This window comes from Gopherus flavomarginatus, chromosome 1, assembly GCF_025201925.1.
Source record: "Gopherus flavomarginatus isolate rGopFla2 chromosome 1, rGopFla2.mat.asm, whole genome shotgun sequence".
Taxonomy (NCBI): Eukaryota; Metazoa; Chordata; order Testudines; family Testudinidae; genus Gopherus; species Gopherus flavomarginatus.
Window position 1 is genome coordinate 163,817,686 of NC_066617.1, and position 15,050 is coordinate 163,832,735.

Consider the following 15,050-nt stretch of genomic DNA (forward strand, 5'->3'; position numbering starts at 1 on the left):
TCGCGTGGTAGGGGGTAAAGACGGCTGCGCCGTTGCCATAGAGAAGCGACACTCCTGGCGCGCTGCATTCTGGGTCTTGTAGTTCGCTCTCGTCCAAGTTTCCGTGCGCGCCGTCCAATGGGGAACTCCGTTTCCCACAAGGCTCCTCTCCCCTCGTGTGGCTGAGGCGGGGTGGGGGTGGGGATGCTGCTTCTGTCCGAGCCTTGGCAATGGCCTTCCCAGCGCCCGGGTCCCAGCTCTATCGCTGGCAGCGCCTCACCACCGCGGCCAGGCCCAAGGTAACGGAGGGGGCGGTATCGCCCCGCTCCATGTCCCCAGCGCCCAATCCCGGAGCCTGCCCGGGGCTCGCCGCTGCCCGGGGGTCACCAGCAAACCCATGGGGCGCCCCCGGTCACCAGCGCCCAATCGTGTTCCACCCCGGGGTCACCGGCGCCCAATCAGGGGGCTCCCTGGGTCACTGCCAGCCCCATGCGGGGCGCCCTGGCCAGCGCTGGCCAATCAGGGGGCTCCCCCCCCCACCCCCGTCAGTGCTGCTCAGAAATGAATGAGAAACGTGGGAAATTTGAGGATGGGCGTAATGTTTCTGGCGAAAGAGCACAGGCTTTTTCATGGTACTCAAGTGACTGGCTCTAGGCCTGGAAACATTAAAATGAGAGTTAAAAGTGAGCAAAAAAGCATTTTGAAGTTAACATTTTGCATCTTGTTTCCAGCCAAATTTTGACTCTGATAATGTGGAACACTGGATCAAGGTAAGGTTATTTGCAAAAGAACTTGTGAAACAAGTAATTGAGTCAGGGAACATGCAGGCTCAGTGGGATGGAAGTAGGACAGAAAGCCTTTTAGTCTTATGTTTGCATCCAGTTCAGGTTGACTGACAAAAAGTTGGTACCATCTGATAATTGCTTGATGGATTCTATGGAGTAAATTGATGGGTATATGGTTTCCCTATGTCTACAATATGCTGTCCACCACCACAGCTGGTAATCATGAACATACCAATGACTAACTTAGTTATGTATGAATCAAGTATCTTCAGATGTGTCAAATGTAATAAGTCCATGAGGAATGTGAAGTTTCAAAAGAAAGCAAATTTTTGTGGCAGTCCCTTTTGTTGTGATCCTATTAGTACTTGGTTGAACCAGTGAGTACTTGGATAAGATACCTCCAGGAAAAATTAGCTAACTGCAGGATGTGGTTTTCATGATTCAGTAGATGGTACTGTTCATTTAGAGTCCATACTATACCAATGCCTGGCAAGATGCACAAGGTCTCTATGCTACTGGTGGTTCCTTCTTTTGTGTGAAATGTAAATTTGAGGTCCAGACTACTAGTGATTGTTAAAAAATCCTGTGAAACCGTTTGCAAGACTGGATGTTAAACTCAAGTATCCTGGCCAAATTCCAGTTTGGTAATTACATTCTGCCTCCTTGTATTTTCTCAGCAGTTAAGCCTGCTTACAGTATTCTGTACATCCTATCCTGCACTGTTGTGAAGTATCAATGTGGGCTGTCAAACAGCTGCCGCATTCCATGCAGGTGACAGCAGTTGCATGATAAGAGCTCCCCTTAACATTTTGGCATGGGCTTATGAAACAGAGATCTGTCTGCCCCAGCCCTACTTATAACGCATCTCTGTTCCCTGTTAATCACCTTGCTATGCTAACAGTCAGCCTGAGAATTTGGGGGAGGGATTTCATGATTGCTTAGGACATGCTTTGTTATAAAAAGCATGTGTGTGTGTGTTTAGGTCCTTCTGCTATAGAAGTGAAACCCCATTGTGCTTGTTTCCTCAATCCTATTGATTGATTTATATTTTCAGTGCTATCTTCATGAGGTCTAGAAATGCAATTTTTTGTTAAAAAAGCTGAATTTTTCTGCTACAGTTTTAGCTCTTCTAACACAGAAGGGACTGCAGGCTGGGGTCAGTGGGGGCCTCTGGCCAGCTCAAACCCTAGAGAGTGAAATGTTCCTTAGATACAATCTGTAAAGCCCTTTATCCTTTTTCAGAGTGAAAGGTGCTATACTGATTCAAGATTGACTATTCATTTTCAGTGCTCTGAGCACACACAAAGAAGCATCAGAAGATTTTATGTAATCCTTTTTCCCCCCCATTATTTATCTTAAAAACAACCAAATGGGATGTGCCTAAATCTATCCTCTGTCCCAAACAAATCCACCACAGCCTCTGGTCTGAAAACAAACCTCAGAAATTTCCACTCCATGAGGTAACATTTTTTGGAACGTTATAAGCACCTAAGGACAGGATCTGATCACATAAGCACTATCTCAGCCTTATCAATAGCATCATGCCCATGAGATGAGCCATGCTTTGGGCCCCAGTCCTATATATATGGATGAACCTTATTTCATGCAGATCCCTCTGAAGTCAATGATGCTCTGCACACATGCAGGAGTACACTCCTCCAGAGTATCTTACAGGATCAGGACCTGGAATCTGTAGCATCTGAAACTGAGTATGTGCAAGTTACAAGAATTATATTTCTTCTCTTATTTATTTTAAAGCGAGTGGAACAAGCCTCCAGGTTTGCTGTTTCTGAAGCTTTTTCCCTTAAAAAGTCAGCTTATCGTCAAAGGCCACGTGGTCCTGCGATGGATCTGGAAACAGTAGAGCAGCTGCAGGATCATGATGAGGCTTATGCAGAAGGTGAGTTTGAATAGCACCGGTCCAGAGCTGCTTAAAGGGACCCTATGAAATCCAACTGGGCCAGTAGGTAGATTTGTGTATCGCCAATCTTTTTCAACACCTGAGACCAAATAGAAATATTTCATAATATGGGTTAGATTTGATCTTGTTAATCTCGAGCAGGAAGTCCTAATGAAAATCAATGGCTGGAAGCTGAAGTCAGACAATTTCAGATTAGAAATACACATTTTTGACAGTGAGGCTGATTAACCATTGAAACAAACTACCAAGGGAAGTGGTGGATTCTCCCTGAAGTCTTCAAATCAAGACCAGATGCCTTTTTGGAAGATATGCTTTAGTCAAACACGTGCTATTGAGATCCATATATGAGTGACAGATTGAAATTTTGTGTTATGCAGGAGGTGGGACTAGATGACCTAAATGGTCTCTTAAAATCTATGAATAATTGTATTTGATCTTTTTCATTTCCATGGATGCTTTTCCCTCCCCAGATAAATAAATGTTTCTTGTGCAATGTTGCAGCCCAAACCCTGCAGAACTACAAATCTGAAACTTAAATGTCTATAAGCAAAAGGGAAAGTAACTTCAATTATTTCTGCTGTCCAAAGCGAAGGAAATGCAAAAGCTAAACTGACAGTAAAAAGAGCTGGAAGCAAATTGGATTTTTATAAATATTTATTTTGCAGCATCTAAAAACATGCTAAGCACAGTACAGAACAAGTAGAAAGACAAGGTCTCTGAGTTCTCATTCTAACAAATTCAGAGTCAGTTCTTTCACTTGCAATAATATGAGGCACTATTAATAGCACGGATGAATAAATCTGGGTACACTCTCTGATTTCTATATATAATGTCAGATGTCTCTCACAGATGGAGCTAATTCTCTGCAAGTGTCTGAAATATGGAAGATGCCTTCTTTTTTCCTCCCCTGTCTTTGTGTGTGTTTTTTTTTCCTTTTTACATATAGTAATCTGTTTGAGTGTTCCAGAACTGCCTATAAGCCTTTTGTCTTTGCACCACAATTATAATACATAAGAATATTGATTATCTGCAGTCACACCACCATGTTAAGAGACATATTGATAAAGAAAGTGTTAAAGCTCATTTACTCCAAATATGAGGAGTCTGCACTCTCTTGTCCAAGAATGACACAGCCTCTACAGGACAAACTGACTTCTGTTTTTCTCATTGAATAAACGTTGTTAAATTGGGCTAATTGTAGACTGAAAGTTGGGATACAAGGACTTGAACGGGATTAAAAAGCTTCAGTATGTGTCTGTTTGGGATTTTTTGAACTTTTTTAGAATAGACTCATAGACTTTAAGGTCAGAAGGGACTATTATGATCATCTAGTCTGACCTCCTGCACAATGCAGCCCACAGAATCTCACCCATCCACTTCAATAACAACCCCCTAACCTATGTCTGAGTTATTGAAGTTCTCAGATTGTGGTTTGAAGACCTCAAGCTGCAGAGAATTCTCTAGCAAGTGACCCGTGCCCCATGCTGCAGAGGAAGGAGAAAAACCTCCAGGGCCTCTGCTAATCTGCCCTGGAGGAAAATTCCTTCCCGACCCCAAATATGGCGTTCAGTTAAACCCTGAGCATGTGGGCAAGACTCACCAGCCAGCACCCAGGAAAGAATTCTCTGTAGTAACTCAGATCCCATCCCATCTAACATCCCATCCCAGACCACTTCTTTAAAGAAGCCTGAAAAGGAAATTTTTGGTGGTGGTGGTCTTTGTTTTTTTAAAAGGTTGCTTATATTTTTCCTTAGAAATATCTGCAATGCTAAATTATATCCTCCATCATTTTTATTGTATAACTTAGTTGCAGTACCAGAGAGACTTGGAGTGAGTGCTTTCTTAGTTCTGAATTAAAGGAGTAGGGTTTTGTATTTTTTTTTAAAAAGCTTTTCTTCCAGCTGTCAGGCATTTGAGTTAACTAAGTATTAGCCAAAAAAACAAAACAAAACACAAACAAACAAAAATTGTCTCATTCCTACAAACAGACTTACATATGGTTTTAATTTTATGCCCATATGTAGTCCTGTTGAGGATATTTGTACGCATTTGCAGGATTGGGGTCTGAATGAAAAACCAAACGTTTTAAGGAGTCAGTTAAAAAAAAAATCACTTGATCTATCACTCAGGTTTCTATGATGTCATGATCTTAATAGTTCTTGTTGTCAGAGGTGTTGTCAGATGCTACCGGTGTGGTGCTCTGCTGTCTCCTTGTTGATATCACTCGGCTGCATGCGTGTGCTCGCCCCGTGTGCTGCCCCAGCTCTGCAAATAACTGATGCAGCAGACCCGACGAGAACCCCCAATGACCACAGACTCTAGTAAGGTGCAAAGTCACGTCTGCTAGGTTTATTGCGATCTCGGACACAATGGCAGTTCCCTGTAGGTTTCTTAGCCTAATTCAGGGCATACTACGAGAAAGTGCCTCTTGGCAATGGACCCGGCTCAGTCAGTGGTGGGACTTTCCACCTCGGCCGGACAAAGACACCGCCCCAAGGATGCATTCTTCTACACAGGTACAAACAAGTTACACATCACTCCTGACGTATTGAGGTGCAACCCCTCTACATAGTAAGGTGCCGCCTCTCACCTTGTACATGTTGGTCTGAACAAAACAACTCTATCCATCATATTACCCTTTTGCCCCGTCATTGGGATAGGTCAGTCTGTTCCTTGTTATCTGTGTGGAATGTGCAAGTATGTGAATGTCCTGATCTCTAGTGTTCAGTACCTTTTAGGTACGTATCTTCTTGCAGCATCAGCCCTTTCCTTGCTAGCTTCTGTGAGCAGGGCCTGCCTCTGGCTCACAGCTCCACTTTGCTTTATGTTAGCAAAATCTTGACCATTACTTTAATTCAGGCCTTAGGCCTCATACCAGACCTCTGATACCAAGGTTTATATCTCAGGGCCTCCTCTTACTACAGTTCTCTTGTTGTCCAGAGAGTCTTGCAGGAAAAACAGACTAGACAATTTCTAATGCATATAACACAAAGAGAAATAAAAAACCCTCCAACTTTCAAGCTTATTCACATATCAAGAATAGAGAGGTGTGGAAACACCAACCCAATTAGTTTTTCCTTTACAGATCACCCTTCAGTCATTTTTAAACAAACTGCATAGCACATTGTGTAACAATCCTAAGAGGACAGAGTTTTGCCATCTTACACTTACTATGATATTTCTAATCCTAGTAAAACCCTTGATCCCTTTCTCACCATAGCCCAGGAGCTGCTCAATGATTGGATGAATTCCAAACTGAGACTGGAGCTAGAAAGTGACCAAGAAGAGAATGCTGGAGATGCTGCTGCTGATTCTACTCCTGCTGAAGAGACCCCTGCTGGCTTTCTGAAGTACGAGAAGTTTGATGGTGAGAGCACAACAAAATATTTCTTAACTTATTTTTAAAGATAAGGGGATAACAGTGGTTAGTTTGTAGGCTTGAAAGCCAGGAGTCATGTACATACCAAGATGATAGTCTCCATAGGAACAACCAGGGTCAGCAGAGCTTTTGGTTTTTTCCAGCTCGGACATTAATTTGCTGTATGACACTGCAGAAATAAGCCTAAAACTCTTTGTGCTTCATGGAGATAATATTTCCCTAACTGAGAAGGGCTATAAGGTTTGTAAGATTTGTGTAACAGTTTGAGATCCTCAGATGCAGGGCAGTAAAGATTGGGAAAGTATTATCATCATCTAAACATACTGAATTTGAGACTGCTTTAGATTCTTGAGGCTAAATGGAGTGCAATCAATATGGCTTCTTTCATCAGGATTACATTCACAAACTGGGCAATTCTCTGTTTAATCACTTTATGCTTGATGGCTTTAGGCTCTGAGGTTTGTCAATTACAAACTAGTGTGAGGTGATCTGGATTTTCTGTTACAGATTTGTGTGGTTATCTGGAACAAGAAATGGAAAGTTCCACAGTTCAAGATTTTCTGCAGAATCTTCTGCAAAATGAAGTGGTAGATAGTGGGATATTGGAAGACCTCAGGATTGAAGAAATCAAGGAAAAGAAAAAAACAAGGGACCCACGAATTACTATGGAGCTAAGACACAAGCAGGTGAGAAAAAGGCAGTACATTGAAACTGATATGAGGAAACACTCTTTATGTAACATGTATTAACCCATGGAACTCAATGCCACATGATATAATTGACGCAAATAGATTAGGATAGTTCTCAAAAGGATTAGGCATTTCTGTGAATGAGGATAGTATTTGCACTAGCTCAGGGCTGTAATATCCATCTCCAACATGGATCTGTGCACTCCAGGAAGCGGCAGCAAGTGACTGTTCTTTGCTAGATTCCCTGCTCAAGTCAGGAGTAAGCAGAGTGCTAACTGAATAGGGAGATGTTTTAACCAACCTCTTAAGCATTAAAGTCTAATAATTCTGTTAGTACTCATCTCACATATCTGGGCAAATGGGTGGAGGAAGGAATCCTTCACCCAGGCTGCAAAATGGCTATGTAGCTGTTCTACTGAGGCAATTTTAGCTTATTTGCTGAAGTGTCCCTCTGTGCTGCCATTTACCAGGCCCTTTTGTGCCAATGCATACAGAGGCCTGCATAGAATGCAGCTCTGTTCTACATATGGGATGCTGCTTTCACATCACCCTACCTCTAATCTAGCCCTCCATTTGCACTGTGGAGCACTGATGTAGGGTCAGGGTCCTAGAGATCATATGGAACTTATACAGTTGTCCTGTAGGCTTAGTACAAGAGATTCACAGATAGCTACAGTATCCACTATACTACAGTATCCATCACCCACCCTCACAGGGTCCCACATGCTGGGCTACAGCCCTAGCTGGAACATCTGTACTGCAATTAAACAGCTCCTTAACCTGAGTCATCCTGTGAGCCCAAGTCAGCTGGCACAGGCCAGCCCCGGATGTCTAATTGCAGTGAAAATATACCCCATGTCTCTCCTTTTTTTCCTCCCCAGAGTACCTTTCTTCCTCCCGGAATGGAAGGGATGGGTGCACAGCTGGTGTCTTCCCCACACCATGGAGCAGGCTTTGAGGAGGCCGGAAGGAAGTCTCCTTTTCTTTCCTCTCCCTCAGGCTGAGCATCCATCCCAAAGCTATTCCATAGCTCTCAGCAGGGAGACTACCGTATATACTCCATCATAAGCCGGTTCATTTATAAAGTGACACCCCCCTCACGATGGATAAGTAAAAATGGAAAATTTTTATAAGGGATCAGCAAACTTTGGCTCCCGGGCCATCAGGATAAGCCGCTGGTGGTCTGAGATGGTTTGTTTACCTCGAGCATCCTCAGGCACAGTAAACAAAGTGTCCCGGCATGCCAGCTGCTTATCCTGACAGGCTGGGACAGCAACTGGTGGGGAAATTTTTTTTGGGGGGGAAGGGGAAAAGCTGGGAGTCAGGGGAGTAACCCCTGTGACCACCCCCCACATGACCCCACCCCTAGCCAGGGATCCCCTCACTCCCCCCATCTCATCCCACCTTATCTGGGGAGGGCCGGGGAGGATGTCTCTGGCTTGGCTGGAGCTGCTCCGGCAGGCTGGGCAGCACGGCTGCAGCCTGCTCTGGCAGGCCAGACCAGACGGCACAGCTGCAGCATGTTCCAGCATGGCCACAGCCTGCTCTGGGGGGTGGGGCTGAGCGGCACAGCTGCAGCCTGCCAGCCCTGGAGCTGCTGCTGCTGCGGAGGCGGGGGTGCGGGAGAGAGCAACTGGCCAGAAGTGGAGAGACTCTGGCCCCACCTCTTCCCTTCTGGCTTTGCTGCCTCTCCTTGCTCCCTCTGTTGCGGGGAGGGACTGTGTCGCACCTCTCCCTCTCTACACCTGTTCATAAGCCGACCCCCTTCTCTGGTGCTTCCCTTTTTTACTAAAAAAATTCAGCTTATGAACGAGTATAATAAACAATTATTTCTCCTCAAGATGTCAGCATGTTAAATTCTATTGGGAGGACAGGCAGGGTTGGGGTGGGGTGGTATTATGTGAGTAGCTGTTGTTTGATCTGTAAACAGTTGCAGTGCTTGAAGCTGTGGCTGTGCTAAAGAGATGGTAGGGGCTCCATATGTCTTCCATTTTCCCCTTTTTGGTTTTCCTGATTTTCCTCAGAAGCAGTAGGGTTCTGCCCTTTGATGCCTAGAACACTTGCATAAATTTTGGAATTGATCATTATTGCATTACATATACCCACACACAGAAATGTCACTATGTTGAGTGCAGTGTTGTGGCTGTGTTGGAATATTAGAGACACAGTGGATGAGGTAATATCATTTATTGGACCAACTTCTATTGGTGAGAGAGACAAGCTTTTGAGCTTACACAGAGCTCTTCTTCAGGTCTTGGCTCTGTGTAAGCACGAAAGCTTGCCTCTCTCACCAACAGAAGTTGGTTCAATAAAATATTACCTCACCCACCTTGTGTCTCTCAAGCAAGTTGAGTGTATGGCCCCACAAACTCTGCCTGTCAACACTACTACCTTTATCAACCAAACTTGTAACCCTCCAGGGTGATCAAGTAAATTTGACAAGATCTGTTTTGCATAAACCCATGTTGATTGGCATGAACGATATTACTCTGTTAACACTTTATTAATTGAATCCCATATCAACCATTCCACTACTTTGCCTGCGATAGATGTCTGGTTGACAGGCCTATAATTACTCGGGTCATTCTGTTTACCCTTTTTAAATGTTGGCACAACATTAGCTTTCTTCCAGTTCTCTTAAACTACTCCAGATTTCTAAGACTTATTAAAAATCAACATTAATGATCCAGAAAGTTCCTCAAACTTGGATGCAAGTTATCTCAACTTGTTGCTTTAAAAATGTGTAACTTTAAAAACTGCTGTTTAACATCCTCCTTAGTTACCATTGGAATAGAACATATTTCATCTTCATATGATATGAACACATCTGGATTTTCCCAAGTACAGAACAGAAATATTTATTGAATGCTTCTGCTTTTTCTTCATTATTATTGACAATTCTACCATTTCCATCTAATAATGGACCAATACCATTGGTAGGATTCCTTATGTTTCTGATATACTTAAAAAATGTTCTTTACTATCCTTAACTGTTAACTTTCCATAGATTTAGCTGTGTGTACTTTTGTTTCTCTTACCAATTTTCTACAGTTCTTAGCCTCTAATGTATTATATTCATTACTGTTAACTTCTTTTTTCCATTTGTTGCATGTAGTATCTTTTTATTTCTGCTTTCACTTTCCCTCAAAGGACAGGCTGTTTTTTAAAACAAGCATAGCCTCCTCTTAAATGAGGCTTTTGGGCATCTAGTAGAGTGCTCTTAGGCAGTTCCTGTTATTCACTGTTTTCTGTTTAGATTCTTCCACCCAGCTGACTTGTTTCATAATTGTTTTCAGCTTTCTGAAATTGGCCATATTAAAGAACCAAGTGTGTGTGGAATCCCAGGGGAGCCATGCTGAGGTCACTCAATTAGGATGAACTGCAAAGAATGGGACAGACAATCCCCAAAGCGGGTGGATATTCCAATACACCTCTACTCCAATATAATGCGACACAATATAACACGAATTCAGATATAATGCGGTAAAGCAGCGCTCCGGGGGGTGGGGGTGCGTACTCCGTGGATCAAAGCAAGTTCAATATAACGTGGTTTCACCTATAACGCAGTAAGATTTTTTTGGCTCTCGAGGACAGCGTTATATCCGGTTAGGGGTGTACTTAGATTTACCAAACCAGCACAAAATGGCTTCTATAATACCTTACTGGTTACCCAGAAGCAAGCAACTCCATTCCCTTAAAGCAACCCAGTCTCAGGCCTCCATCCAGACACCCAAGTCAGATATGATGAGGATTAATGAAAATCTTATTCATCATATAAGAAGGTTCTACCAATCTCAAAAGGTCGGACGTATTACCTCCCAGGTTAATGAATATTCCAGATTTTACCCAAATACACACTACAGCCAATTCTTATTAACTAAACTAAAATTTATTAAAAAAGAAGAGAGTATTGGTTAAAAGATCAATATACATACAGCATGAGTACAGTTCTGAGATCAGATTCATAGCAGAGATGGTGAGCTTTGTAGTTGCAAAGAATTATTTCAGAATTAGCCCATGTTATAGTCTAATGTTCATATTCAGGGTAAACCAGATTAGGACTAGAGATCTCAGTTTTATGGCTTAAATTTCCCCTGCATGAAGCATCAAGCAGATCAGCGCCCATTGCTTTCAGGCTGACCCCAGCTGCAGCAGCTTGCTTTAATGCCCCCCAGTGGGTACCTGGTAACAAATTAAACCACAGTCAGCATCAGGCCTGCCTTCCCACAGGGAAGCTCTAACAGACCATAGCCTCCAGTCAGCTTCTGGATATAACCAGGCTTCTCACACAATACAGAAGCTGCCATTCTGCTTGCCTCTTTAACTCCTCTTTCCAGGCCTGACTCAAGAACAAGTATAGCAGGGCAGGGTTCATTGCAGACACTGCAGCTTGTTAACCCAGGGGTGGGCAAACTATGGCTTGTGGACCACATCCGGCCCGTGGGGCCGTCCTGCCCAGTCCCCGAGCTCCAGGCCCGGGAGAGTAATCCCCCTCCTCCGCAGTCTCAGCTCGCTCGCTCCGCCACTGGCACAATGCTCTGGGCGTGAGGCTGTGAGCTCGTGGGGCAGCGCAGCTGCAGAGCCCAGCCTGGCCTGGTGCTCTCAGCTGCATAGTGGCGGCAGTGGCAGCAGCGTGGCCCAGCTCCAGCAGGTGGCGCAACTGTAGCACTGCCAGCCACTGTGCTTCAGGCAGTGTGGTAAGGGGGCAGGGGGAAGTTGAATAGAGGGCAGGGGAGTTCGGGGTGGTGGTCAGGGGTGTCGATGGTGGTCCGGGGGGAAATGGGTTGAATGGAGGCAGAGGTTCCAGGGGGCAGTCAGGAACGGAGGGGGATTGGATGGGGCAGCAGAGGTCTGGGGGCAGTCAGGACAGGGAGCAGGGGTGTGTGGATGGGGCAGGAGTCCCAGAGGGGCTGTCGGGGAATGGGGAGGTTGGATGGGGCAGGAGTCGGGGTGGGGGCAGATAGGAGGTCGGGGCTGGGCCACAACCCCTGCCCCTAACCGGCCCTCCATACAATTTATGAAACCCAATGCAGCCCTCAGGCCAAAAAGTTTGCCCGCCTCTGTGTTAACCCCTTCCTGGCCAGTGTGGGGTTCACATACCCCATCCCACCCCCCCACTGGTGTGCCTAAGAACACAATCATATCCAGTTAATGCCAAATATAGAGATGATAGCTTCTTATTAATTATTATCATCATCGCACCCAGAAACCGCAGCCAGGGACCAGGACCCCAATGTGCTAGGTACTGTACAAACATGAACAAAAAGACAGTCTGTGCCCCACAGACCTTACAGTCTAAGTGTAGGACAAGAGACAACAGGTGGAGACAGACAGATCAGTGGGGGAGTACAAGGAAAGAATGAGATTTTGTGTGGTGTGGCCATCTGTGTATTGGCAACCTGATTGAAATCCACCCTGTCAGTTCAAAGAGACTCCCAGAAGCCTTTCTTCAGATGATATAACTCTTGTCACTACCGCTGCCTTGACTCATTGCTGTGCTCTTCCTTCCCAGGTTAAAGAAAACTGTTTAAGGCGGCAGAAGGAGGTAGAGCTCCGGAGACGAGAAAAGATCCTGAAAAAACTAGCCCTGGCTGAGGCCAAGCAGCGAGTGCAGGAGGAGAACAAAAGACAGGCTTTGAAGGCCAGGAAGGAGGAGGAGGAGATCCAGCGGGAGATGGTGAAGCTGCGAAAGAAGATGGCAGAGAAGAGGCACATCCTGGGAGAAGCACGAAGAATGTAAGATGGAGTGGGGAGGGAGAGTGGAACTCAAGCTCCATCTAGTCATTTGAGCTACAGGGCCTATAAACTCCAAATGATAGGGAATTTCTTCAGTCATCTGCTTCTGGCTGCAGTGAGCTCTCTAAAAATAGAAGACATGGTAGTCTCAAAGGAAAACTGCCTTCTGGGGCCCTGACCTCTCATAATGTATATATATTTTAAATGACTAATCCTGGAGGCAGCATCATTACTGTCTCTAGTTACATCATAGAAGCTGACAGATTGAAAGAAGGAATCAAATGCTGACCTCTATCAACTTGTACTCCATCAAAACTCTGGCATTTAAAATTGGAGACATCCTCTCTTTAGAGAGGGGAAAGAACGTGCCTGTCCAATGGAGCTCAAAGCTCTGCAGAGGCAGAGTCTTTGCTTCTGCTGAGCTTAGGAGCTCCATAGGGCTCATACCTTCCACAGTGCTGTGGCCCCCACGAGGCCCTGTGATGGCCACTTATCTCCATAGGCATCTATGAGATCCTAGTTCTCCATATGTGCCTTCTTGACATCCCAATTCCTTCTTACTGCTGTGTACTGGAACCCCTTCCTGACTGTGTTGAATTTGTGTAGCTCATGGGCACCAGGCGTCCAAATTCCAAAGCTACCCCTGTTCTCTATAAAGGCTGGGCTTCTGTAGCTATCATCTGTCAAAGCTACAGAGGTCATTCTCACAGGAGTGGTTCAGAAAGAGGTGAGACCCATACCGCAGTATTCCCTTTATTTACTCTTGTCATGGTATAATTCCCCACTCTAAACCTTAGCGTCCAAAAGATGGAGTACCAGCATGAATTCCTCTAAGCTTAATTACCAGCTTAGTACTTGTAGCGCTGCCACCAACCACGAATTCCAGTGCCTGTTACACTCTGGTCCCCTCCCAAAACCTTGCCCAGGGACCCCCAAGACCCAGTCCCTCTGGATCTTAACACAAGGAAAGTAAACCCTTTCCCTCACCGTTGCCTCTCCCAGGCTTCCCCTCCCTGGGTTACCCTGGAAGATCACTGTGATTCAAACTCCTTGAATCTTAAACAGAGAGGAAAATTCACCTTTCCCCCTCCTTCTCTCCCCCCCTCCCAGACTCTCCCTGAGAGAGAAAGTAATCCTAACACAGAGAGAAAATTTACCTTTCTCTCCCCCTTCCCTCCTTTCTCCCCACCAGTTCCCTGGTGGATCCAGACCCAGTCCCCTGGGGTCTCACCAGAATAAAAAAACAATCAGGTTCTTAAACAAGTAAATTTTTTAATTAAAGAAAGAAAAACAGTAAAAATTATCTTTGTAAATTTAAGATGGAATATGTTACAGGGTCTTTCAGCTATAGACACTGGGAATACCCTCCCAGCCTAAGTATGCAAGTACAAATTAAAATCCTTTCAGCAAAATACAAATTTGAACTCCTTCCAGCCAAATACACATTTGCAAATAAAGAAAACAAACATAAGCCTAACTTGCCTTATCACCTAAGTACTTACTATTTTGAATCTATAAGAACCTGTATCAGGGAGATTGGAGATAAACCTGGTTGCACGTCTGGTCACTCTCAGAACCCAGAGAGAACAACAACCAAACACTAACAGCACAACACAAAAACTTCCTTCCCTCAAGATTTGAAAGTATCCTGTCCCCTGATTGGTCCTCTGGTCAGGTGACAGCCAGGCTCACTGATTTTGTTAACCCTTTACAGGCAAAAGAGATATGAAGTACTTCTGTTCTATTAACTCTTACTTATCTGTTTATGACAACTCTCTACCTTTGGTTCTTGGTGTTTGTCTTATTTTCAGAGAGAGGAAGAGGCAAGAATTAGAACAAGCTCAGAAACTGACAGCGGTGGGCCTGTCTCACACTACACCAAAGCCCCTGAAGCAGGAAAAAGAGGAGAAACAAAGGAGATTGCAAGAGCTGCTGAGCAAGATTTACAGTGAAAACCAGAGAGTGAGCATCCTCCTCCTGTATTTAGCACTCTGAGCCAAAGTCTGCCCTCAGCTATGTGCTTACGCAACTCTCACTGAAGTCAAAAGCCTGGTTGCCAGGCCTTCTGCCTCCTCCTGAGTGTCCTGTGTAGGGAGAGTAAGATAAACGATCCATTGAGAGAGAAAGTAGAGAATGGCTTGGGAAACTGTTTCCTAATGGTTAGAACAGGGAACTGGGAGCAAGGGACTCCTGAATCCTAATCCTTATTCTGTTGCTGGGTGTCCACGGGCAAGTCACTTAATGTCTCTGTGCCTCAGTTTCTCCAGTGGGGAGAAAGGGAGTTATGGGTAAAACTTCGCTTTTGGAGCAGTTGTGGGCAGAGAGCAGCCCAGTGTGATAGATCAAGCAGACACACAGAGGGTGCCTTGAAAAACTCATGATGAGATCCTCACCCCAAGTCCAGCCCTTCAGCACCAAGTAAAAGGTCTGGAGTGGTATAAAGAGGCCTTAAAAGACCCACTTCTGCTATAAGCACTGTGGAGCCAGAATAAGGCTGCCCTTTGAGGACTCCCTCATTCCTTGGCATAGGAAAGGGAGGGAGTAGGCTAAAGCAGGCCAGG

General features: G+C 44.9%; 1 protein-coding gene across 6 annotated transcripts in view; it reads left to right on the forward strand.

The window, feature by feature from the left end:
- The first annotated feature begins 179 nt into the window (after positions 1 to 179).
- Positions 180 to 15,050, forward strand: part of CCDC191 (coiled-coil domain containing 191) — a 37,578-nt gene continuing 22,707 nt past the window's right edge. For all 6 annotated transcript variants that reach the window (XR_007774957.1, XR_007774958.1, XM_050957409.1 and 3 more), the window contains exons 1-7: positions 180 to 278; positions 711 to 749; positions 2,523 to 2,664; positions 5,906 to 6,052; positions 6,572 to 6,750; positions 12,266 to 12,489; positions 14,301 to 14,451. Coding sequence is in view for 4 of the 6 variants with exons in the window: in XM_050957409.1 (XP_050813366.1) it covers positions 210 to 278; positions 711 to 749; positions 2,523 to 2,664; positions 5,906 to 6,052; positions 6,572 to 6,750; positions 12,266 to 12,489; positions 14,301 to 14,451 (951 nt within the window). In the remaining 2 variants the exon portion in view is untranslated. The remainder of the gene's footprint in view (positions 279 to 710; positions 750 to 2,522; positions 2,665 to 5,905; positions 6,053 to 6,571; positions 6,751 to 12,265; positions 12,490 to 14,300; positions 14,452 to 15,050) is intronic.